Consider the following 25,763-nt stretch of genomic DNA (forward strand, 5'->3'; position numbering starts at 1 on the left):
TTTTGGGGTATAATTCAAAGTCAAGGAAGCTTAATCGGTTTCTTTATTATAAAATACACAGATAACATTTATTAACACAGCTTATATATATATATATATATATATATATATATATATATATATATATATATATATATATATATATATATATATTATTTATTTATTTAATTATTGCTCCATCCTTTGTTCGTCTGCTGGTCGTCCTCTTGGATATACCATCCTTTCTTGCCAGGGAACTGCGCCTGCTTCTGATGCATAGTACAAAGCCAGGTAGTCTCGGACGGCCTTTGCTTCTCTCGTTGGATTTGTTCCCCGTCGAGTTTGGAGGCGTTGCATCAGATTTGGTATGTTCCTCCACGATCCATCAATCACGTTATGGTCACCATCTTCGCAGTCGACTTCTTGGGGATGAAAATTTGAGTAGCGGTCCAATATCAGGTTGTGCATCACACACCCACACATGGTGACAATTTTGACAACTGCAGGTTGTTGTAGCATGGTAGTGCCGAAGACTCTAAATCGTGACTGCAGGAGACCGAAAGCATTTTCCACCACACGACGGGCGCGAGACAACCTGTAGCTGAAGATTTTTTCTTCGTATACCTGGGATTGATGTGAGTAAGGTTTCATAAGCCAGGTCTTGAGGGCGAAGGCATCATCAGCAACAATGTGGAATGGGATTGGCGTGTCGTCACTCGGCAGGAACCTGTGCTCTGGAAATCCCACTCGTTTCTGCGCGATGGCATCGTGAAGGGTGCACTTGAACCAAGTTCCTCCATCACCAGCACTTCCTTCAGCACCTACGTCGACATACAGGAACTTGTAGTTTGCATCTGCGACGGCCATGAGGACAATGCTGTGGAACTTCTTGTAATTGAAGAACAGTGATCCTGCATGCCAGGGCTTCTTCACTCGAACATGCTTGCCATCCAGACCACCTCCACACTTGTGATAGTTCCACCTCTTTGAGAATCCTCCGGCAACTTGATTCCATTCTTCTGGAGTTCTTGGGCACTTGAGCACCTCAGGTTTGTATATGTCAATTATGGCCTGGCAGACTTTAGGTATGAATCTACAGATGGCGGTTTAGGAGACCCTGAAGCTGTATTGCAGACTCGTATATGAATCGCCGGATGCCAGGAATCGGAGGGTGACAGCCAACTTCAACCCCACTGACAGGGGCTCTCTCATTCTGGTGGCTTTTTTGGCGAGGATTGGAGTAAGCCGGTCCACCATCTCTCCGAAAAGTTCAGGTTTGATGCGGAGGAAGTTCTTGTAGCCCTTGGTGTCTTCTCGGTTGAGCTCCTGCAGCAGGTGGTGAAAATCGCCATGCATCGATCGTCTCGTAAGCCATTCACGGCACCATATTGTTCTGGGTCTTCTTGCTCGTGGCTGGGGTGGCACGGGAAGTTGCTGTAGACGTCTTCTTCGCAGCAGCAATGCAGCAGCCACCATCAGGATTCCTGCCATCAGTACTTGAGCCTCTTGTCTGTAGTTTTCTTCCTCCATCTTCCCTGCTTGCCAGTCTAGCTTTGAGTGACTTGATCATCATTCCCCACCCTTTATATACCGCTTGGGAGGCGCTGCAAATATTGGACGCATCCTCACAACACCCCGTGACATATCGTGACAGTACATCGGCAACAACCTCGTAATTAATTAAAATGCCTGTGCGACCCCTCAAAACGGGTCGTCGGGTTGGGCCACACCTCATGTGCACGTCGCGATGACCTCGTGCCCACGTCGTGATCACCTCGTGTCACGTCTCGCAACACCTCGTGCCCAGATCGGGCTCACCTCGTGCCACATCGCCACACCCTTGCGCGCAATGTACCCGACGTCTCTGTTTCTGTACTGTTTCTACTCACGGTGTGGCGTGCACTCACCTCGTGCCACGTCGTGCCCAAAAAGTGCGCGTGTGGCAACCTACCTTTACCACCACTTAACTTCCCAAGACCTGGAGCTCCAAAATGGGAAGTCTTCTTGTGGGTAAACTTGTTCTTCAGCCTTTCGGCCTCCTCAATCTGTTTGGTAGCTTGAGTAAGATCATCCCCAAACAGTAAGCCAGTCGCAGGAGTCTTATCAGTGCATAAGTGCACATACTTTTGGTTTATCTCTCGTTTGAGGAAAAACCGTCTGTTCATATTCAGTTTAAAGTTTGCATGCCCTAACAACCCCAAGGCACCATTAAGCATAGCCACCTCATGACCAATAACCTGATTCTGCTCCTCATTGGCAAACTTGTCCAGAACAGTAAGTGATTTAACCATAATAGTGGCAGCCTTAGTTATATCCTTACCAATTTCCTTCAGTCGGAAATCAGCTTTCTTTGCCTCAGTGGGTAGGGCATCCAGCACTTGTGAGTTGCACTCGACTGGGATAAGTGCCTTACAGTTTCTAGGACGTTTAGAATCCTCATCTGCCAAAATCTCCTTATGGTCTTCCTCTTTCAAACCATGAGAAAACCAGTGATTCACCATTGCAGCAATCGGTTCTTCAATAGCTTCAGAACAGTCATCCATAGGCACATAGGCCTTAGCTGCTTGTAACAGAATACTGCCCGAAGGAGCTTCATCTTCGATCTCACCTTCTTCAGCACTCATTTCTTGTGACCTAAAGCCAGAAAATGCACCAGAGGAAGAAGGGGGAGGGGAGGCAGAAATCTCATGAGTACCCCCTAAGTCCTGTGCTGGCCCAGATCTGATGCCTGATGTGCCAGGCTCAGAACCAACACTTGCCCTGGCACCTCTGTCACTCTTAAGTTTATTCACATCCTCCTGAAGTGCAGCCCAAGCCTCCAAAAACTTGGATAACGTAGTATTGTTAACATCTCCAGACTGGCTAGCTGGTGGTCGGGCGTCCATCTTTGACACACGATCACTTGCAACTTCATCCTCCCTAGCAGAGGCCCCAAACCGTTGGATATTCTTCCTCTTTTTATGCCTAGTGGACGAATAGAGTCGGCTTCCACAAGAATGTGAAGAACCGCTTCTTGGAGGTGTAGAATCCCCCGAGGAAGACATATTGATGAACCAAACTCCTTCACAACAGTACACTCTGTCACCTGTCCCGCTCCTGAGAGATAACGGGAAAAAACACAGACAAAATAATCTTAGTTCAGCCCGCTCTTAATACAGATAACGGGATATAATCAAATCGAACCTTAAAACCTGCACCACGGGCCAGCAATCACAAAGAAATAATCGCGCCATGGCCGCTTGTTTACATTCACCCGCTCCCAAATGTAGATAACGGGGAAAAACACCGAGACAAAGGCACAGTATAACACCCACAACACACTAGTAAAAAACAATAGACAATGAATAAATGAGAACCTGCTCCAAGTTTGAATAACAGGTAACACGTGTGCATAACCTCACCTTGTTCAACACCGTGTCCTCCCGCTCCTCATGGATAACAGGAAAGGAACACCAGGCACTCTTCCCGCTCCAACAGGATCACGGGGTAATAAAGTAAGGTAAAACAAAGTGAGTAAGGTGTAAAATAAGTGCCAACCCGCTCTGAAATTCAGATAACGGGTAACTAATGCCAAAATGGCAAACCGCCGCAGTAAGACAAACACATCTTGCCTGTACCGAGAACAAAGCGTCACTGTCGGTACCTTGATGCTTGATCTTTGTGTATCTCATGTGGAGCCTCTCCAGCAATAGCGGTGGGTTGCTGAAGTAAAATTAAGTAACATATATGCATATACTTCCTAAGATGAACACAAATGAAGAGAATGATATGAGCTTAAAAAAAAAAAAGTAACAGGAACAAACTAAAACAAAAGAACAAGTAAACATTATATAAATATACCAGTATAAAGGATAATAGAATATACAGAAATAATAAAGTCATCCAATGCTTCGGTGGCTCACTTAGGATTCCCCCATGTTTCTTTGTCTTTTAGTGACATTTTTCTTCCAGGATTATGCACCCTTTTCTTTCCTCTGGAGGTCCTGGCTCCTCAGGGGGTACACTTTTGTCTGTCATAATAATGAAAGGTTTATAAGTTGTGTAAAAGGAAAATTAAGACAGCAACCTGTTATTCATGGGTAGCAAACAGACGGGAGGGAGGAAGAGCGTGAAGCCTGTGGGTGTGGTGGTAGGGAAGTGTCCCAGTGTGACACATGAATCACAGCATGAGCTGTCATTAGCTGGCTCTTCCTGTGGTGCTGTGGTAAGGGGGTTACTTCTCTCTCTTGCCCCAGCAACTGATAGTTATCACTCAAGTGCAGCAAGAAGGTTCCGTGGATAATTTCACTTGGATGGATTTTTGATCATGTTGCGGGGTCCATTCTTACATCCATGCTCTTTTCCATCATAGTAGGAAGGTTGAGGAAGACAATGCAATAATAATAATAATTTTGGCCACAAGGTCACTTACTCACTCTGGCTCTGGGCACCTCATATATTGCAATCAAGTTTCCTCTTTCTCTCTTTTTATCTAATGTTGGGGGTGGGATAACCTTGCCAATATCTCTTCACATGACAAGTCCCTGATACTTGGTACCATCTTTGTTGCTGCTCTCTGAACTCTCTCCAACTTCCTTGTATCCTTTTATCTTGTAGGGGGACCACAATACAGCTGCATATTCCAGTCTAGGTCTAATCAGTGATATAATCATCTTTCTGATCATCTCTTCATCCAAATATGCAAAAGCCAGCCTTATTCCTCTCAACAAATTAGAGAGTGAATGAGTGACTGAATGAGGACTTGTGTATGACTAAACATACTCTGGGTCTGGGGTGAGAGAGATCATATATATATATATATATATATATATATATATATATATATATATATATATATATATATATATATATATATATATATATATATATATAGTCATACCTCATGATTTCAACATACTTCAATTCGAACAACTCCCAATTCGAACAGGGTTGGCAAATAAATTTTGGCCTCCAGTTCGAACACAAACACCTGTTCAAGTGATGCCACTCAGTCACTATATAATTCCTCATGTGTTCCTGCTCCCCCATTCCTTGCCCTCCCTCTCCCATCCTTGCCCTTTTCCCCCATCCCTCCCCATTTCCTTCTTATCTATCCCACCCACCCTCCCTCCTTCCATCCCTTCCTTCCATCATTCCTTTCCTTACCCTCCTCAAACCTCCCTCCATGTTATCTCCAATCTCCTTTATCTGCTAGAGACAAGGGAGGAGTACCTGGCTCTCTCTCCCCTCTTCATTCATTCTATTTAATTTTTGCTTCATCATTTCTCACTCTCATTTTTTCATTCTCTCTGTCTCATTCTATTTAGCAATTTTCAGGATTGTTCTTACTGAGAGAGAGAGAGAGAGAGAGAGAGAGAGAGAGAGAGAGAGAGAGAGAGAGAGAGAGAGAGAGAGAGAGAGAGAGAGAGAATTTTAATGCAAAATAAAAATTGTGTACACTACAACTGTTTTCAAGGAACTTTAAATGACTCATCATTTTGAGGTTGGTGTTTATTTACAATGGTATTTTGCCAAAAATTTTAAGGTCATTGTTTTGTATCGGACATATAGGATGATCAAGTTTTTTGTATCTTTTTGAGGATGATTCAAGTGCTGTCTTATATGCTGAAATATACAGTATTTCATTTTTTTTTAACTGTAATTTTTCTATAATTTAGGTTATTTTTAATTAAATTCTATGTTTAATGGACAATATAAATTCTATGTTTAATGCACAATATAAACTTATCAAAATGAGAGAAAAAAATAGGGGGATTTTGGGACCTGGAAAGGATTAATTCTTTTTCATTAATTTGAATGGGATAAATTCCTTCCCAATTTGAACATTCCTAATATATATATATATATATATATATATATATATATATATATATATATATATATATATATATATATATATATATATATATATATATATATATATATATATATATATATATATATATATATATATATATATATATATATATATATATATATATATATATATATATATATGTAATGTGTGTGTGTGTGTGTGTGTGTGTGTTTTTTTCTTTAATTGCTGATGTAACTATTCATTTTGATATCCCACCTGTATTTTGTCTGTATGCAAGCACCTGTCATAAATAATACAAAGTACTTACATGCATAGTTTGTTTAATTTCTCTTTGTACACAGCCCAGAAATGTCACTACTGTTCTAACCATCTCAAGCCTACACAAGCTTGATCAAGTAAAGTCCATTATTTGTGGTTCTCAAATGTTACCCTTTAAAATCTACCTACTTTGTGTAGGATTCAGATGTACACTTGAGATGGGTGGAAGTCACACCAAAACAATTATATTGTATTGTCAGGTTAGTAGGAGCAGGTAGTAGACCCCTGTCAAAATGATAATTACTCCCAGTGAGGTCTGAAGCACTGGATCAGGGGATGCTCTGAACTTATCAATAACCCAGCTGTGACCTCACAATGTTTCCCTTTGTCTCACAACACAAAGGAACAGTCACAAACTGCACTCTAAAAGTAACTCTTCCTTCACACAAAACTTATATGCACCTAATTACACACACACACATCACTAAAAGTTATAAATTTCAACATGGCAACTCCTAAACCAGCCTCAGAGTCCTCATCTGGGGAGGGGACCATAAATGTCTCCAGGTCAGGCTGTTCTTTTGGTATTGACCCTAAGAGACAGATTGTTAAAAAGATTTCTCCCCTTCCCTAAGAGAAACCCTCACAAGAGATTCTCTCATTTCCTTGAAGGCCCACAGTACTGATAAACCATTCCTATCCTTTCCCTTCATGCATTTCTCTCACGGTAAGGTTGTCATGTCAGAAGGGTGTTTTGTGCACTTAGCAATCTTCACACAGCTGCTGTTTTCCCAAAAAAGAGTTTATAAACTTTTTCACACCTCATTTTAGATCGGGTAATCCTGTTTTTTTCTAGTTAACTGTTACTTTTTTTTATGAGTTTAATGATGGAGTCAACTTATGTGTGCAATAAAAATACTGCCTTGACACCCAGTTAACTTGAACTTGAGTGTGGCAAAAGGTTAATTTGCAGTTTCAACCAATACTCCTATAGTCTTTATCTCTTTCACAAAAGCCAACAAGCATTGGGCCTTGGTGGGAATGTGGGGTTGTTTGGGTGGGGAAAGCCAAAATGAGGCTTTTTGACATACATGAAAAAATCTAAAGATGACAAACGGTATATTTCGAAAAAAGGAAAATTTCTACAGTATCCTAACAATGTAACCAACCTAACCTAGCCAGAGTGGTTTTGTCCCTCCTGGTCCCCCCATTAAGATCACTAACCTAACCTAACCTCCTAACCCCCTATAAGGTAAACTAATGTAATGTAACATTTTGTAATCTCCTACATTCTGTCTGTCATCACTACATACCAACAGTAATTACTTAACGAAAAATACTTTAAGAAGTTGAGAGAACTGCTGGTAAAACTGCCAGTTTGTATATTCTCAGCCAGCAGTCAGTCTCTTCCATAGTCATAGTCTAACTGACACTGCATGGACAGTCGTGTGTGTTCCTTCCTCCTCTAAACACACGTGCCGACAAATTTCTAAGTGACCTGATTCACAGCAGATAACCCCACATCATCATAAGTCTTAACACGTGACTTAACATCACATCACCCTTGCACATGCGCACCATTGATAACAGACATACAAACACACTTAGTATCATATAAGAAATGACTGGAGGTGGATCTAAGCAAGAACTGACTTAAACCTTTGAAATTGTTATCTGAAGTTATTATTAATTTCCAACAGGGTAAAATGGGGCTAGAAATGCTCTAAACAGTGAGAAGTAGATCCTGTGAAAGGCTATAGTTATGTATGGTGTATTGGTTTAAACTGCAATTATACTGTGGCAAAATACATGCCCTACCCTGCCAGTTTCATCCAATTAATTGATAAGACGAGCACATTTCCTTAGCTTCTTGTCATCTGCTAGCAGTTTTATAACAAAGATAACCTGTAGGAGTAATATGAAGAACAGTCTACATTCCTTTCCTTCAATTAAACAATGGTAAAATACCTGTGCTGTTGGTATCTTATTATGCTTATTTATGCCAATTCATTGCCAAGATCATCTCATATTCTTAGTTTATTGGTATTTATAAGCTATATAAAGACAAACTTAAGCTTGGGGAGGAAGATATGTTGGAAGACTGATTAAAAAAAAAATAATAATCCTTCCTATCTTGTTTCTATAGGTTAATGCAATTATGAAAATGATAGTGAAGTGTTGTGCAAATGTCATTTTAATTCATGGGATTAAATATATTGTATGTAACTCAGTAAACCTAACCTTAACTTTACTTTACCTAACATTAACTCCTTAAACTGATCAAACCTAACCTTAATCTTACTTTACTTAACCTTAACTCATTAAACCAATCAAACCTAACCTTAACCTTACTTCATCTAACCTTAACTCATTAAACTGATCAAACCTAACAACCCTACTTCACCCAACCTTATTTCATTAAACCAGGGATTCTCAACCTTTTGCAAGCTGAGACCCCCCAAAGCTGGTTCATTGCAGTTGGGGCCCTCCTCCTCCCAGCACCACCCACTCAACCCCCTCCCCAACTATGTCACCATACACAGAATCAGATAGATAGATGAATAGAGAGACAGATAGAGGGAGGGCATAACAGCTGCATCTCCTTTGTGCTAATAGCCAGTGAGTCTGTGATTTTCCATGATTTTTTTCTCCTCCCATCCTGTGCTCACTTCCCCCCCCCCCCCCCGCAAGGGGAATGTCCACACCACCCTGGTTGAGAACCACTGCATCAAACCAATCCAAGTTAAGCTTAACCTTACTTCATCTAACCTTAACTCATTAAGCTGATCAAACCTAACCTTTACCTTACTTCACCTTACTTCACCTGACCCCTATCCTAACTCCAGTTCTCCCTTATTATGATCTTGGTCTCTTTCTCAATCTCTACTCCTGTTCTGTAAGGCTTCACAAAATATGCAGACTGGAGAGTTGTGTGTGACGATGTACATGCTTGCACAGCCTTGACAATACAAAAAAATGTAATATATACATTAATACCTATGTATGTCACAGTCAGTAAGAAGAAATAAAATAATGCAAAGAATTAATGCTGTTTCTTTCCAATCATAAAGGCATTTATCTCTCACAAATTATTTCCTATAGTCTGTTCAGAGCAAGAAGTCCATTCAAAGTGGGGCTATAAGCAAGACATACTTCACTTCTAAAATGTATGCCATGGAGGCACACTTAGAAGTGATTCCTGATTATTTGACCCTATTTCTGTCTCCCTTGTTCATTCTCAATTACTTGTACATCCATTCTATTGGGAACATCATATTGAATGACATCTTTCCCATCATAAGGCACCTATGTTATGCATCACCACACATGCAGCAAAGATAGCTTTAATGATGTCTAAATCTGTTTAAATTTCATACCAAATAACCAAATCTTTCTTTTTATAGTACGCCAAATGCTTGTTCAATTACTTTTATTATCTGAGAATGGCTAGTGTCAAATGCTCTTTCATGGGCACCCCTTGGAGCTGACACTGGGCTCATTACAAATGGGTTCAGTGCATAAGCAGTATCTCCGAGTAAATGATGTCTAGGATTAAGATTATATACCAAAGTTAACTATTTAAAAAAACTTCTACTGTCACTGACACTCCCAGGCCAATGAGCAACAACATTATGAAACAGCAACTCAGACACACATTGCACATTGATAGAAAATTATCTGCTGATGGTTTAAAAATGGCAGTGTGCGTACAATTCATGGCCACTACAATACCTGACATTTCCCAAATATCATAAAAGCCCAGAACACATTGCTGCAAATCATTGCTGGAGGGAGGAGAGAAGTAATGCCTGCTCCTACTGGCAACTGTTCTTGAAGCAGTCTGGAGGCATTCACTGACTGTTGTCTGCAACACATTGTGGCAGTCACCTATTGTTCTTTGATGATCTACAGTGGCAATGAACTGCATAGCAATTGGAAACTGAAGGTATGGTGGCACAGGGCATCCTGTAAAAAAGGAGATATAGCAGGTAAAGCTTAGGTTTGACAAATGTATTGAGTCTGAGTTCGGTTAGTGGTAAGTTTAAGTAAGGTTAAGGATGGGTTTCATTGGTTTAATGAGTTTAAGTTAGGTTAAATAAGGTTAGGTTTGATTAGTTTAATAAGTTTGTTAGGTTAAGTAAGGTTAAGGTTATATTTGATCTGTTTATTAAATCAAAGTTAGATTAAGTAAGGTTTACATTAGATTTGATTAGTTTAATGAGATAGGGCTAGGTGAAAAAAGGTTAAGGTTATATTTGATCAGTTTAATAAGTTTAAGCAAGTTTGAATCAGGTTAAGGTTAGGTTTGATCGGTTTGATGAAATAAGGTTAGGTAAAGTAATGTTAAGGGTAAGTTTAATGAGTTACATACAATATATCTAATCCCATGAATTAAAATGACATTTGCACAACACTTCACTATCATTTTCATAATTATATTAACCTATTACTTGGAAGGATTATTATTTCTTTTTAATAAGTCTTCCAACTAATTTCACCCTATATCTTGCCTCTTAAGCTTAAATTTTCATTATATAGCTTTTAAGTATAACAAACTAAGAATACAAGATGATCTTGGCTATAAATTGGCATAAATAAGCATAAGATATCCACAGCACAGGTATTTTGCCATTGTCTTATTAAAGAAATTAAATGTAGACCATTCTTCATATTACTCCTACAGGTTATCTTTGTTATGAAACTGCTAGCAAATGACAAAAAGCTAAGGAAATGTGCTCATCTTATAAATTAATTGGATGAAATGGGCACAGCAAGGCATGTATTTTGCCACAGTCTAGTTCAAGTTAACTGGGTGTCAAGGCAGTCTTTTTATTACACACATAAGTTGATTTCATCAATAAACTTATAAAAAGTAACAATCAACTAGGCTTATCTGGTCTAAAAATGAGGTGATAATTCTTGATAAGTTACAAGTGTCAGTGAAGGGAAAGGAGAAGTGATAGGGTGACAGTTTCCTCCATACGATGCCATCCCAGGCTCAATGATGGAACCTCTTGCAGCCTACAGCAGTTTAATAATACAACTTTTATGACAACGGAATCTCTTGTGTGAAGGAATAATTTAACAATATGGCCGTAAGTGTCTTGACATCCCCCTCAACTTTTTCTTCATTAACTTCTACAACATTTGTGGCAACATAAATGTCCCCAGGTCGGACTGCCTTTCTGTCGACGACCCTAAGTGTCTTGACACCCCCCTCAACTTTTTCTTCATTAATTTTTGCAACATTCGCGGTCTAAGATCTAATTTTCAATCTGTAGACCACCACCTCTCCTCTACTAAACCTCATCTTTTCCTCACCGAAACAAAGGTGTCTGAGGCAACTGACAGTAGCCTGTTCTCTGTTCCCTCCTACTTTTTCTATCTGATTTTCAATCCAAAAGCTGGAATTTGCATCTATGTGCACAACAACTTAATCTGCTCTCGTGGTCATGCTCTTGAATCTTCTGAATTTTTCCACCATCTGGCTACAACTACTGTCACTCTAAAACTAAATTTATCTGTGCTGTATACCTATCACCTAATTCCTCTAACTATAAGAAATTCTTTGACTACTTATGATGGGGAGAACATCCTGACTCTCTTCCCTTTCGCAGAGACCTCCATTCTTGGAGATTTCAATGTTCACCACCAGCTTTGGCTTTCCTCTCCCTTCACTGACTATCCTGGTGAACTAACCTTTAACTTTGCTATCCTCCATGATCTAGAGCAATTGGTGCAACATCCTACTCATATTCCTGACTGTCTTGGAGATACACCCAACATTTTTTACCTCTTCCTCACCTCTAATCCTTCTGCTTATGCTGTCACCCAATCCTCTCTGTTGGACTCCTCTGAACACAACCTCATATCTGTATCTTGTCCTATCACTACAATCCCTCCTCAGGATTCCCTGAAGCAGAGATGCCTCTGGCACCTCTGCTAATTGAGGGGACCTGAGGAGGTATTACACTAATTTTCCATGGAATGATTACTGCTTCTGTCAAAGACCCATCTCTGTGTGCTGACAGCATAACAGAGGTGATAGTATCTGGCATGGAGGTGTACATTCCTCACTCTTTCTCTCATCCTACACCTTCCAAACCTTAGTTTAACATAGCCAGTTCTCATCCTGTACATGATAGAGAGGTGGCCCACAAAAGGTACTTAAGCTTTCCTTCACATGAATCTTATGCACTTTATATTTCTGCTCAGAATCATACCAAGTCTCTTCTCCAACTAGCCAAAAACTCCTTTATTAACAGAAAGTGTCAAAATCTTTCAAGACTTTTGGCACCTTACGAAAAACATCTCCAGTAACTTTACTTCTTCATATTTCCTTCCTTTTTTTCAACCTCATGGTATCACTGCCATCTCATCTATTTATAAAGCTAAACTTTTCACTCAAACTTTTGCTAAGAACTCCACCTTGAATGATTCAGGGCTTGCTCCTCCCTCTCCTCCACTCTCCGACTAGTTAATGCTACCTATTAAGAGCTTTGCAGTAGTTTTCCATGTCCTCGCTGGCCTTAACCTTTGGAAGATTATGGTCTACACTGCAAACAAGAATACAAACAATTAAGTCTTGTACATATGGTGGCAGCAGTGGGATGGAGATGACATGTCTGCTTCTCGATACCCAAGTCCTCCAATGCACCCATCCAGCTGTCAGACCAGCTAACTCACCACTCCTGTCTCTGTTGCTGCCTTGGCCTTTCTTCTAGGCCACCTGCTACTACTACACTACCATGTCTACGGTGCCTTCTTTAGCTGCTTCAGGACCACTGTCAAGCTTTCTCCTGCCTGCCTGCCTGCCCATCAGCCTGTGCTCCCTTACAACTCTTCAAGCAGTCAGTCCATATCAAACTGACAAATCTTGCCTGCTAAAGCTGCTGTTCCTGTCATTTCAAGACAGAACTCTACAAGCAGTGAGTCCATATCAGACCGACACATCCAGCCTGCTATAGCTGCTGTTCCTGTCGTTTCAAGACTGAACTCCTTAAGCCGTCAGTCTGTATTTGCCAGATTCATCTCACCTGCTATAGCTGCTATTCTTGTTGTTTTCAGAGTGAACTCTTTAAGCCATCAGTCTGTATCAAACTGACACATCTCACCTGCTCTAGCTTCTGTTCTTGTAGTTTCAAGACTTAGGACTTCTCAGCTGTAAGATAGCTAGGCAGGGGAACGAGACACAGGGACACATGTCTCTCCTTTATTGGGCTCGGCCCGGAACTGAAGATACACTCTTGGCGACAAGCAGTGCTTGGCTTGCTGCCGGGAAAACATATCATACACCACGTACAAATAATAATACATCCAATATCTCCCCGTAAGATAAATGTGTGCCTGCAACACATTAATCTGATATGTGTATGAGCATAACGGGCTATGACGGCACGGGAGGGGAACGAACTAAACTTGGAATGGAGGTAAGTATACACGTACAGGTGAGGAACAAAAAGAGAACAATACCTTTGAAAATAATAATACAATATACAAACTAGAAGAACGATGGTTTTACCCGGCCTGAGGTCTGTCTGTATATGTGCGTGTGTGTGTGTGTGTGTGTGTGTGTGTGTGTGTGTGTGTGTGTGTGTGTGTGTGTGTGTGTTACACATAGTCGCTCAGCCACCCCGGTCGCCGCACCTGCCTCCTGGGTCCTGGGTGCGGGGCGTAGCTGAGGTTGGGTGGGGGTTGAGACTTGTGCGGGTGTCGTGGTTGGTTGAGCGGCCGGCGGGGTTGGTGGGCGCAGGGTTGGCGGTGTGGGCGGTGGGGTTGACTCAGCGACGGGCCGCAGATGCTTCCTGTTCCTGAGGCTTATTCGGCCGCTACCATCAAGCCTGACAGTGTACTGCCTGTATGGCAGCGCCTCCACGATCAAGCCCATGCGGTCCCACGTGCCCGAGGCCTGGTTCTGCATCCTTACTCGTGTGCCGGGGGACAGGGGCCGGAGCTGTCTGGGTGTGCAGGTTGCCATCAGGGTGTTGCCTTCCTCCCCCATTTTCACTTCTCTCTCACGCAGCGTCCTTCCCCAGTGCCTGTCCACCTTGTAATGTTGTCGGGCCGTTGGCACGCCATCACGCAGCTGCCTTCCAGTGGCAAGTTGGGCAGGGGACTTGTTGACAGATCGCAGCGGGGTGTTAAGGTACTGCAGCACAGCGAGGGAGGTTTTGTCCGTGTCCAATGAGCCCCCGCTACCTGTGTTGGCTCTGATGATTCTTTTGGCCGTCTTGACCGCTGCTTCGGCCCGCTCGTTTGACTGTGAGTACTGTGCTGAGGACAGGCGTGCAATGACACCCCACTTCTTGAGGAATTCCGACATTTCCTCACTCGCCAGGTTCGGCCCCCCATCAGTGGACAGCTGTTCCGGTGCGCCCCATCGCGTGAAGTACTGCCTCATTTGACTCTTGATTTTATTAGATGTAGCACCGTGTGGGAAATGGACGAGTTCTAGTCATCCAGTGAGCCTGTCAGCGTAGACCATGTAGGTGTGCCCCTCATGCTGAAACATGTCCGCCACTGTGGATTGGAATGGGTACTCTGGGGGCGGCGTGATGACAAGTGTTTCTGAGGGGTGAGAGGGAGCGTGCGTCTCGCATGACGTGCACGACGCCCGGTAGTGCTGCAGGTCCCCTTCCAACCCGGGCCAGTATACACATTGCCTTGCCCTCCGCAGCATGGAATCTAGCCCTTGGTGACCAGCGTGTAAGTTTGCTGCTACCTGTGGGCGGAGGGGCTCAGGAATCACGAGTCGCACACAACCCTGGTCAAAGGTGTATGTGACAAGGTCTTGAGAGACTGCCAACTGGTCCCTCACGCCATAGAACGGGCGCAGGCAGGCCACTTCTTGCGCCTTGTGCGGGTGCCAGTCCGCGGCCAACACTTTGGCCAGTAGTAGTTGGTAGACAGGGTCGTCGGCTGCAGATTTCCTCACCGCTGACTCGTCGAGAACGTGACCCTCGTGTTCGGCTGTGGCGATGACCACGGCTGCTACTGCCTCGGTGAAGTCCTCATTCAGGTTGGCGTCGGTGTCTGTGGTGGGGCTTCTGAGGGCTGGGTACCTGGACAGGAAGTCGGCTGTGGCGTTCCTTTTTCCTGGCAGATATTTGACTTGAAAGCGGTACTGTAGCGTTCGCTCCTTGAGCCGGAAGAGTCGTGGGTTGATGACTTCTGTGAGGGCCCTGTCCCCCAGCAGCTTGGTGAGAGGGCGGTGGTCGGTGACGATGGTGAGGTTCGGGCACCCCAACAAGAACAGCCGGGCTTTCTGGAGGCACCACACCACAACCAAGGTTTCCCCCTCTACCGCGGCGTAACCAGTCTCGGCGGCCGTGAGGTGGCGGCTTCCGCACAGGGCCAGACGCCAGCCCGCCCTGCAGCAGAAGGGAGCGGCAGCAGACGAGCAGTGGCAGAACTGCTGCAGGATAATGAATCCAATGCCCTCCCTGCTCCAGTTTGTGAGGGCAACTGTGGGGCGGGTTTTGTCATAATATGCCAGGCCGTCCTTTGCAAGCTGGCATATGGTGTCCTGAGCGCGGCGGAATTTCTCCTGCAGGTGCTCGTCCCAGTACACAGCCTTTCCGCACGGCTTCTTCAGGAGCTCCCTGAAGGCGTTCATGATTGGGGCTGTGGCGAGGAATGGGGCAAGTTGATTGACAAACCCGTACCACGACCTGATGTCTGAGATGGAGGGCTTGTCAGGCATCCTGAAGCTTTTGATTGCCGCTAGGCGCTCGTCTGTGGGTTTGTACTCCTCCCAGCCGAGGCGAAAACCCACGAAATCCACCTCCCTCCGTGCGAACTGGAATTTTTCAGGCTTCAAAGTAATCCCCTTGGCTGCACAGGTCGCCAGAAACTCGTACGTGTCCCAGAATGCGTCTTCGATGTTGCTGTCGTAGAGGAGGGTGTCGTCGATACACTTGTGCTTCCTCACGATGCCTTGGATGGCGTCATCGAAGCGCTTTGTGTATGCGTCGCCAGCAGAACAGTGGCCCATGGGGGTCCGGAGGTACCTGAACCTTCCCCATGGGGTGATGAAGGTGGTGAGACTTCGACTCTCCTCGTCCAGCCTGACTTGGTGGTACCCCCAATAAGCGTCAGCCACTGTCTTGAAGCAATGTTTGGGGACACTAGACACCATGTCGGAGGGGGCGGGGGTGTGGTGTGTCTCTCTGCAGCATGCGGCGTTGAGGCGCTGGTAATCGACGGTGCGCCGCGGTTGCCCTGATTTCTTTGCTACCACAACCATGCGGGCACACCACTCCGTGGGTTCCCCTGCTGGGACGGGCTCGATGACGCCTCGCCGTACGTCGTCTTCAAGCTGGGCTTTCACCTCATCCTCCCAGTGTTTCGGCACCGAGGCGGGCGTGTGGCAGGCGTAGGGGACAGCGTCGGGTGCCAGGTGGATGTGGTGAGGCTCGCCGTCCATCACGGGCAGCGGGCTCCTTGTTGTCACGATCGCTTACTTACCTGCGATCGTACAATCCCGGTTATCTCTCCAAGAAAGTGGACGTTACACTGATCCCGGAAAGTTTTAAAGGTCTGGATTTTTAAAGGCTTCGAGTGCCTACCCGACCTATCCGAAATCGTCAGAATTATCTCTTACTCCACCTTTACCTTGACTCAGCACGACTGGAATTACCTCTAATACCAGATTGTTGTTGGGGGAGTAGAAAACACGATTATTCTATGTTACAAGCACATATATTAATACTAATAATAATTCACAAACAACATGAGGTAGCACACGTTACTACATGACGTTCTCGTCACTTCCCACGTCACCAGAACCCGTTTACACCTCCACCAGTCACAGAAATATTTCCCCTCAACCGCAGGAATTTACTCAGACGCCACTACCGCGTCCCCAGACAATAATTCCCGTATTTCACCTCCTCAAGCCTCACAAGAGATTACCATTATCACCAAAGATTACCCATAACACCATAACATCGACCCCAAAATCACCAATACACCACAACACCAACTTCGAAGGTTAACACCACAACCTCCACTCACAAAATGGCTGCCAGTTTGACCTATGACCCCTTCCAACAGCGTCACCGGCACAACTCAACAACCGAATTTCAGCGGACAAGAGCTCTTGGTACCACAAAAGACTCACTAACCTGATCCTGGATATCAAGGTTATACCGCTACACCACTAATACCTCCACAAACTCACTCCATCACCAATCCACACCAAGATCCTTCCCTGAGAGACGCCACCTTCCTCCCTACCTCACGACCCAAGGCGTTCTGCCTTTTCCCCTCCTTGGAATGTGTTGTTGCCCACTCAAGCTCCCCTCGTTTTCAACGTATTTCACCTCAATTATACTTCCTTCCTTATACATACAAAGATATAGAGAACTTAAATTATGAAGAGAATAATACTACATGATATAAAATGGGTAAATAAGCCTTACACTACTTATAACAATAATAAGGAAAATGCCCGAATGGCAGATAACCGGAACACGGGGATACTAAGAAAACGTGATCCCATTCAAGGTAAACTCGGCCAATAACATGACATCCCCTTCCCAAAAGAGGCGTGAGGCACCTGATTAGGATGCCTCATGACTAGGTGGTGCGCGGGACAAGGCATCGGCAATAATATTCTCACTGCCTTTCACATGGTGAATCTCTAAGTTATAGTCCTGCAAGACCAGGCACCACCTCATCAGCCTCTGATTGGAGTTTTTCATTTTATGCAAGAAAATGAGCGGATTGTGGTCGGTGAAGACCTGCACAGGCTGTCCCGTCCCTTTGACGTACGAGTACACTTCAAAATGACTCAAACTCAGCACTAGGCCCAAAGCCTCTTTCTCAATAGTGCTGTAAGCCCTTTGATATGGTAACAACTTCTTAGAATAATAGCCTATGGGGTGCTCCATTCCCTCATGTTCTTGCATTAACACACCACCCACACCATTCTGACTGGCATCCACGTACAATACAAATGGTTTTTCATAATCAGGCATGCGCAGCACTGGGGCACTGACTAACATTTTCTTAATCTCCACAAAAGCTTCCTCACAAAGCTTATCCCAACAAAATTTTGACTTCTTATTCAGCAACTTGGTCAGGGGCATGGCAACATCAGAGAAATTCTTACAAAATCGCCTGTAATATCCACTGGCCCCTAAGAATCTCAGTATCTCCTTCCTATTGGTGGGTGGAGGGAGATTTACAATGTCTTTCACCTTGGCTTCCACGGTTCTCACTTCACCTTTCCCAACCTTGAAGCCTAAATACTCCACGTCAGCTTGCACGAAATTACTTTTTGCTAAGTTGACAGTAAGGTTGGCATCATCCAGCCTCCTGAACACTTCCTCCAGCAGCTGCACATGTTCTTCCCAACTCTCAGTGTACAACAATATGTCATCTATGTACACAGAACATCCCTTCAAGCCCTTCAGTACTCTGTTCATTAACCTCTGAAAAGAACTCCCACTGTTCTTCATCCCAAATGGAAGAACTTTGTACTGGTATAATCCATCCATGGTGACAATTATTATTATTATTATTAAACATAACGGAGAAGGCAGAGTGGGATGAGCGCAAGCGCTATAAGTTGCCAGATGACAACCCCCACCCACCTTGACCGTAGAAAGAAGAAAGGAAAAGCAATTAGCACAATAGTAGGATGAAATCAGAGCAGGAGGAGAAAATAGGTTAAACAATTATAAAGAACGCCTCAACGAACTGAGAATTATTAAAACTCACAAAAAAATTCAACAAAAAAAATCAACAATTCTGACTTATTTAATATATGTCAGACAACACGAGTAAATGTAGTATAACTACTTAAAACTTGATGGTATAAAATCACAGGTATAGTTACATAGTTTATCACCGGTATAGCTGCAAAAGCAGCCAGAGTTTAATTGACTAGACTCTTCAAGATTTTGTTCGAAGCAGACTTGAATTTTTGCACATCACTCGCAGTGCATGTGCCCTCGTCAAGCATGTTCCAAAGTCTTACAGCACAAGGAACAAAGCTTCGCTGAAACTGACTGGTGTGACACCTAACCTGCTGTAAGCAGCGCGCATGTGAATTTGACGCAAGTCGAGTGTTTCTGGTGGGCACAAATGCATTTGGGATGGAGGCATTCAGCGGGTGAAGCTGGTTGGCATGGATCTTATATAGCATGCAGACACTGCTGACATTGCGTCGGTGACCAAGATCCCAAGCTGCTTCGCCACCACAGAGGAACCTAGCGGAGGAGACAACTCTGTCAATGAGACGGAGGTGGGACACAGCTGCGGAAGACCACACAGGAGCACAATACTCCAGCAGTGGAAGAATAAAACACCGGAAGCAGCTGGCAGAGATAGACTGGTCACCAAAAATCCGGTAAGCCCTCCTCACAACGCCAAGCTTTTGCGAGGCAAAACTGACAAGACGCCTGATGTGCCGTTCAAAAGACAGTTTTGAGTCGAATCTGACACCCAAAATATCAAGCTCATCACATACTGTCAGAGGTGCGCCATCAACAAGCAGAGGGCCGTGAAGGGGATTTAGCGTGCGAGAGCGTGAAATACACAAGCATTTTGATTTTGGTGCATTCAGTTTCATGTTCCAGGTGCGACACCAGTCAGATATACGTCTGAGATCCTCATTCAGGGATGTACTAACATCAAGACGTGAATTCGGTGACTCAACAGTAGCAACAAGTGTCACATCATCTGCATATCCGTAAATAGGATTGCTAGTGATTTGTAGTAGATCGGAAGTGTAGACATTGAACAGCAGAGGTCCCAGTACGCTACCCTGGAGAACACCTGAGTGGACGCTGTACCAGTCACTGTAGCAACTATCAACGCACACACGGTGGGTGCGGTGGGTCAAAAATTGAGTCAAGATGGACAGTACTGGGCCACCGACACCAAAAGATTGCAGCTTCCTGAGAAGACCGGCATGGTTGACTTGGTCAAAAGCTGCAGAGAAATCAAGTTGGACTACCCTGGCTTCATGCCCACAGTCAAGAGCTTGCTGAATCTTATGAGAGATAGTGAGTAGCGCATCCGTAGTCCCTAGGTTCTTCCGATAAGCAAACTGATTAGCTGGTATCAAATGAGAGTGTTCAAGGTAACGAGAGAGACGACCAGAAATAACATGTTCAAAGATCTTAGAAAGTAACGGCGTGATAGAGATTGGTCTATAGTTGCTGGCATCAGATGATGGAGAGCCTTTAGGGATCGCTGTGATGTTCGCATTTCTCCAGCACATGGGGAAACTACCGGTCAGGATTAGGCGTCTGAAGACTGCACTCAGTTTGGGAGCAAGAACTGCAGCTGTTTCCTTCAGAAACATAGGGAACATCCCAAGCGGATCCGTGCCGCCATGGGAGTCGAGTGCTAAAAGTAGTCTCATGACTTCCTTAGACCTAAAAGCCAGTTTTGTCAAGACTGGCATGGCGGGAGGCAACTCGCTGGTGGGGGCTGGAGCTCGACTGAGCTTGGAGTCAAAGTGTTTCATCAGCAGATCAGCTTTGCCTTTTGGACTTGTGATCAGCTGTCCAGTATCAGAAAGCAGAGCAGGGAGAGATAGTCGCAAACCAAAGACAACTGACTTCAGCGTGGACCACCACTTGTGCGGGTCAGATGCAGTGGATAGTTTTTCTTTCGCAGAGGTAAAATATTCGCTCTCAGCAGTCCTGTAGACTGCTGCACAGGAAGCTCTGGCAACAGTGTACGCATCCCAAGTTTCACGTGTCCTTAAGTGTGACCACCTGCGATAAGCCGCTTGCTTAGTGTCTCTAGCAGTACGACAATCAATGTTGAACCAGGCCTTGTCGTTGGAGCGCAAACAAACTTTCTTTACAGGAACCCTCCGAGAGATAATACGCTTCAGTTCCTCATTCAATGCTGAGACAGGATCAGGGTTGCTCAAGACCGGTCCTAGACGAATACGAGAAACGTCTTCTCTGACAGAGCTCCAATTAACACGCCCCTTCAAGAAGACCTCTTTGGTGACTGTGTATGCAGGAATATTTTGTCTCAAGTTAAGTTGAATACTAATCGCAGAGTGATCTGATGTGCCAAGAGGTGCCATAGTGGTTACCTTGACTGTCTCTGGTACATCGGTAAAGACAAGATCAAGCCGATTGCCAGCCAGATGTGTTGGACCCACAACTAACTGAGAACATCCAGAGACATTCGCAAAATCAAGAGCAGCACGACCATGGGAGTCAGTTGGAGAAACTGATTCAAGCCATTCACGGTGATGGGCATTATAATCACCAGCAAAAACAAAGGCTGCCTTTCGGTCCTCATCTTGAATCATTGCCATTGCCATTAACAAGCAGTCAAAGATAGTATCGTCACTGTCAGGACAAAAGCTGATATGGCTTTTGCCCTCTCAGTGAGTCCTACTTGCCAGTATCCCTTTAACAAGTCAATTTTTGTTATGAAGTTGGCACTTCCCACATGATCTATACAGTCATCAACTCTAGGGATAGGGTAAGCATCAGGTTTTGTCACCATGTTAACCTTCCTATAGTCCGTACAGAAACGGAAACTCTCTTGACCAGGCTTGGGCACCAGCACACATGGCGAGCTCCATGGGCTCTCACTGGGCTCAATCAAGTCATGTTCCAGCATATACTCTACTTCTTTTCTCATGATCTCTCTTTTCTGCTGGTTAACTCTGTAGGGATGCTGTTTGATGGGTTCAGCCTCCCCAACATCCACATCGTGCACCACCACATTAGTTTTTCTAGGTGCATCAGGGAACAAAGAACTGAACCTTTCAATTATCTCTCTAATCCTCTCCTTCTCCTCTAGCTCCATGTGCCACAGTTTATCATTTAAATTCCCTAACACAGCTGAGTTCTCTAGCACCATCCCTTCACACCTGCTCAATTTCACTTCAGACCACTTCTCCTCCGCCTCAGTGGTTACATTTACAACACTCACAGTTCTTTCTCCTTCTACTACCTCACCTCCATTTTCTCTGTCCCTTTCGTGAAATGGCTTCAGCATGTTTACATGACACAACTGGTTCCTTTTCTTCCTCCCTGGAGTTTTTACAATGTAATTTACATCACTCATTTTTCTCTCAATCTCCCAAGGCCCGCTGAACCTGGCTTTGAAAGGATCACCCTGCAATGGGAAAAGAACCAAGACCTTGTCCCCAGGCTGGAAAGATCTGGCCCTCGCCTTCTTGTCATACCAGCCTTTCATTTCACTCTGACTTTTTTTCAGATTTTCCCGAGCAATTTCCCTAGCTCTCATCAATCTGTCCTTGAAATCAGATACATATTTCACCATAGTATGAGGCTCCTCTACTCCTAACCATTTTTCTTTCACCATCCTTAAAGGACCGTTCACCTCATGGCCATACACTAACTCAAATGGACTGAAACCAGTTGACTCCTGCACACTGTCCCTTAACGTGAATAAGGCTAGTGGCAATGCCTCATCCCACTGAACACTCATCTCCTCACAATACATCCTGAGAGTGTTTTTTAAGAGTTTGGTGAAATCTTTCTACACAACCCTGAGACTGAGGATGATAAGCACTCGACAGTCTCTGTTCAATCTTTAGACCCCTTAGGATTTCCTTGAACGCACGAGAAGTGAAATTACTTCCCTGGTCTGACTGCAACACCTTAGGAATTCCCACCCAGGAGAAAAATTTCACCAGTTCCCTCACAATGTTTTTAGAGTTTATACTCCTGAGGGGAATGGCCTCAGGAAACCTGGATGACATACACATAATAGTCAGCAAGTACTGGTTCCCCCTCCGGGTCCTTGGTAAAGGACCTACACAGTCTATCACCACCTTACTGAATGGTTCCTCGACCACAGGTATAGGCTGAAGGGGGGCAGGGCGAATCACCTGGTTCGGCTTGCCCACCTTCTGACACAAACCACAAGTTTTACAAAACTCTTTCACATCACCTCTCACTCTGGGCCAGTAAAAATGACACAGGATCTTTCCTAGGGTTTTTCTGACCCCCAGGCGTCCTGCCAGATTACCTTCGTGTGCCATCTCCAAAATTTTCTTCCTATACACCCATGGCACCACAATCTGCCTTTTCACCATCCAGTGATCGGAGGTTGGGGCTGTCAGGGGCCTCCAACTTCTCATTAATACCCCGTTATTCACGTAGTAGCCCACGTACTCATTGTCAAGCTCACCCAGCCTGTTAGCCTCATTCCAAGCAGACTTCAAGCTTTCATCACTCTCCTGAGCTTTTATCAACTCGTTCTTTTCTACCAGAAAATCAAGGTTGGGCCCACCTGACCTACAACCAGTCCACCACTCGCGCACTCCGGGTTAGTTCCTTTTTCATCAGGTTCCTCAAACAGAACGCCCAGGCCTTCGTCCTCCTGCGTTGCTCCCTCGGTGTCCATGCGTTCCTTCCGGGCCATCGCTCGGGTCACTGCGCAGACTGGGAACAATTCAGGCACCTCTGCTTCCCCATCTGTTGAGTGAGGGACTGCTGCTGGAGTGGTGGTTTCCGTCATCCCTATCAGAGGGTTGTCTACCATCTGAAGTTTAGGGATAACTCGACCTCCAGCCAGGTCGTTCCCAACCAGCATATCCACTCCATCTACGGGCAGTGCCTCCTTCACTCCCACCGTCACCTCTCCAGTGACGTATCCACAGTCCAGCCAAACTTTGTGCAGGGGAATACTGAACTTGCCTCCTGCACCCTTGCATGAGACCTCTCTGCCAGTGCTGGTCTCCTCATTCCATGGGAGTACACTACTTAAGATCAGACTCTGGTTAGCTCCCGTATCCCGAAGGATTCTGATCACCTTCTCTGGACTTCCCTCCACTTTCACTGTGCCCTTACTGGTGAAGTGCTCAAAGCCCTCATCTTTCGGCGGCTCCTCTTGTATCTCTGCATTCATATTCTCCACATACTTTATCAGGTCTCTTTGGGTGGCAACTGCTCCCACTGGCTTCGGCCGTCCCTTCGGACACTGGAACTTCCTATGCCCGCTACTTCCATATCCAAGGCACTTAACTGCACCTTCATCCCCACTACCCTTCTGGTAATAGGTAGTGCTCCTGGGCCTACTCCCATAGGGCGTAGACCTCATGTTGTGGTCGGCTGGCGGGGGCATGGTGTAAGTGTGGGGAAAACTATAGTTGTTAGGGCGGGACTGGTTTGATCTGTGGACTGATGTCGAGCTCATCTGACTGTCATTTTTATATCTCTGATGACCATCATTTCTGCTGGAGAATGGCTTTCTCCCTTCATGGTGTTCATCTCCGTTTAGCCCACGGACCGCACAGTACTTGTCAGCTCTGTGTCCGGCTTCCATCACGTCTTTCACGTCGTGTGATGCGAGCTCACATCTTACACTGAGGGGCATTTGGCTCATAAATTGTTCCATCTGTATAACTCCTTTTACCTCTTCAAGCGTAGTGGCTTCCTCGGCCTTCAGCCATCGGTCCAGTTTAAGGATAACCTCTCGAGCCATCCTGAGATAAGTATCACCTGGGCGTTTTGTCGTCCTGCGGAACCTTTCCCGGTACACATCCGGACATAGAAGGGTTGATCCCAACACCGCTTCCTTTACCACTTCATAATCACGCGCCTCTTGCTCACTCAAATTCACATATACCACTCGGGCCCTTCCCTCAAATTTAGACTGGAGTATTATTGCCCAATCATTTTCATCCCATCCCATCATCTTTGCAGCTTTTTCAAATTGAAAAAAAAGTTTTCTTCCTCCCCTTCCACAAAGTTAGGCATACTGATGGCCCTTTTCTCTAAATCCCCGTTGCCTTGAGCACCATTTCCTGCCCTGGTCCCGTTCACTTTATTTTTACTTTCTGCTCTAATTTTTTCTATCTCAATCTCCTTTTGCATCTGTATCTGCTCCCTCTTTAACTGCAATTGCTCTTTCTGCAACTCCACCTCTTGCTGTTTCTGTTCTCTCTTTAACTCCATCTCTTGCTGTTTCTGTTCCTTCTGCATCTGTATTTGAAGTTTCATTAACTCAAATTTTTCACTACTAGAAAGGCCATCTGTTCCACCAAAAGCACCCAGGTTTATCTCACTGACCCCAGCACCTTCCTCTACACTCTCCTCATCATTATCCTCACTTTCACCACCATCATTTTCAAACCAGCTCCTCTCCACAAGAGCATTTTTCAACTCCGCCTGCATTTCCTCCTTTTTCTTGGATTTCAACTCCACTTGAAACCTCTCAGCCACTGAACACAATTCCTCCTTGGTTAGTGTGTGCAGATCATGCACACTTCTCGACAGAAGGAACATCTCAACACGTCTAGCGGCCATGATTACAATCACTACACTCCACAAAATATTCCTCCAAATATTCACCACAATACATGCACAGTTTTAAAGAAATATTTCACACAGGTAAATTCCTCCCAACAACAATCACCATGTAACACTCGTTACACCCCACAAATGTTCAAAAATCCCGGACAGGCCCCCATATTCTGTCACGATCGCTTACTTACCTGCGATCGCACGATCCCGGTTATCTCTCCAAGAAAGTGGACGTTACACTGATCCCGGAAAGTTTTAAAGGTCTGGATTTTTAAAGGCTTCGAGTGCCTACCCGACCTATCCGAAATCGTCAGAATTATCTCTTACTCCACCTTTACCTTGACTCAGCACGACTGGAATTACCTCTAATACCAGATTGTTGTTGGGGGAGTAGAAAACACGATTATTCTATGTTACAAGCACATATATTAATACTAATAATA

The 25,763-nt window shown here is 44.6% G+C and overlaps 1 protein-coding gene and 1 long non-coding RNA gene across 3 annotated transcripts in view; both read right to left on the reverse strand.

The window, feature by feature from the left end:
* Positions 1–5,793, reverse strand: part of LOC135113221 (uncharacterized) — a 36,303-nt gene extending 30,510 nt beyond the window's left edge. For both annotated transcript variants that reach the window (XR_010274760.1, XR_010274761.1), the window contains exon 1: positions 3,381–5,793. This is a non-coding gene — a long non-coding RNA (uncharacterized LOC135113221). The remainder of the gene's footprint in view (positions 1–3,380) is intronic.
* Positions 5,794–14,510: 8,717 nt separating this feature from the next.
* Positions 14,511–16,481, reverse strand: LOC135113366 (uncharacterized protein K02A2.6-like). Its single transcript, XM_064028621.1, has one exon. The coding sequence runs from the start codon at positions 16,479–16,481 to the stop codon at positions 14,511–14,513; it is 1,971 nt and encodes a 656-aa protein (XP_063884691.1).
* Between the last annotated feature and the right edge of the window lie 9,282 nt (positions 16,482–25,763).

This window comes from Scylla paramamosain, chromosome 25 (assembly GCF_035594125.1).
Source record: "Scylla paramamosain isolate STU-SP2022 chromosome 25, ASM3559412v1, whole genome shotgun sequence".
NCBI classification, from domain to species: domain Eukaryota; kingdom Metazoa; phylum Arthropoda; class Malacostraca; order Decapoda; family Portunidae; genus Scylla; species Scylla paramamosain.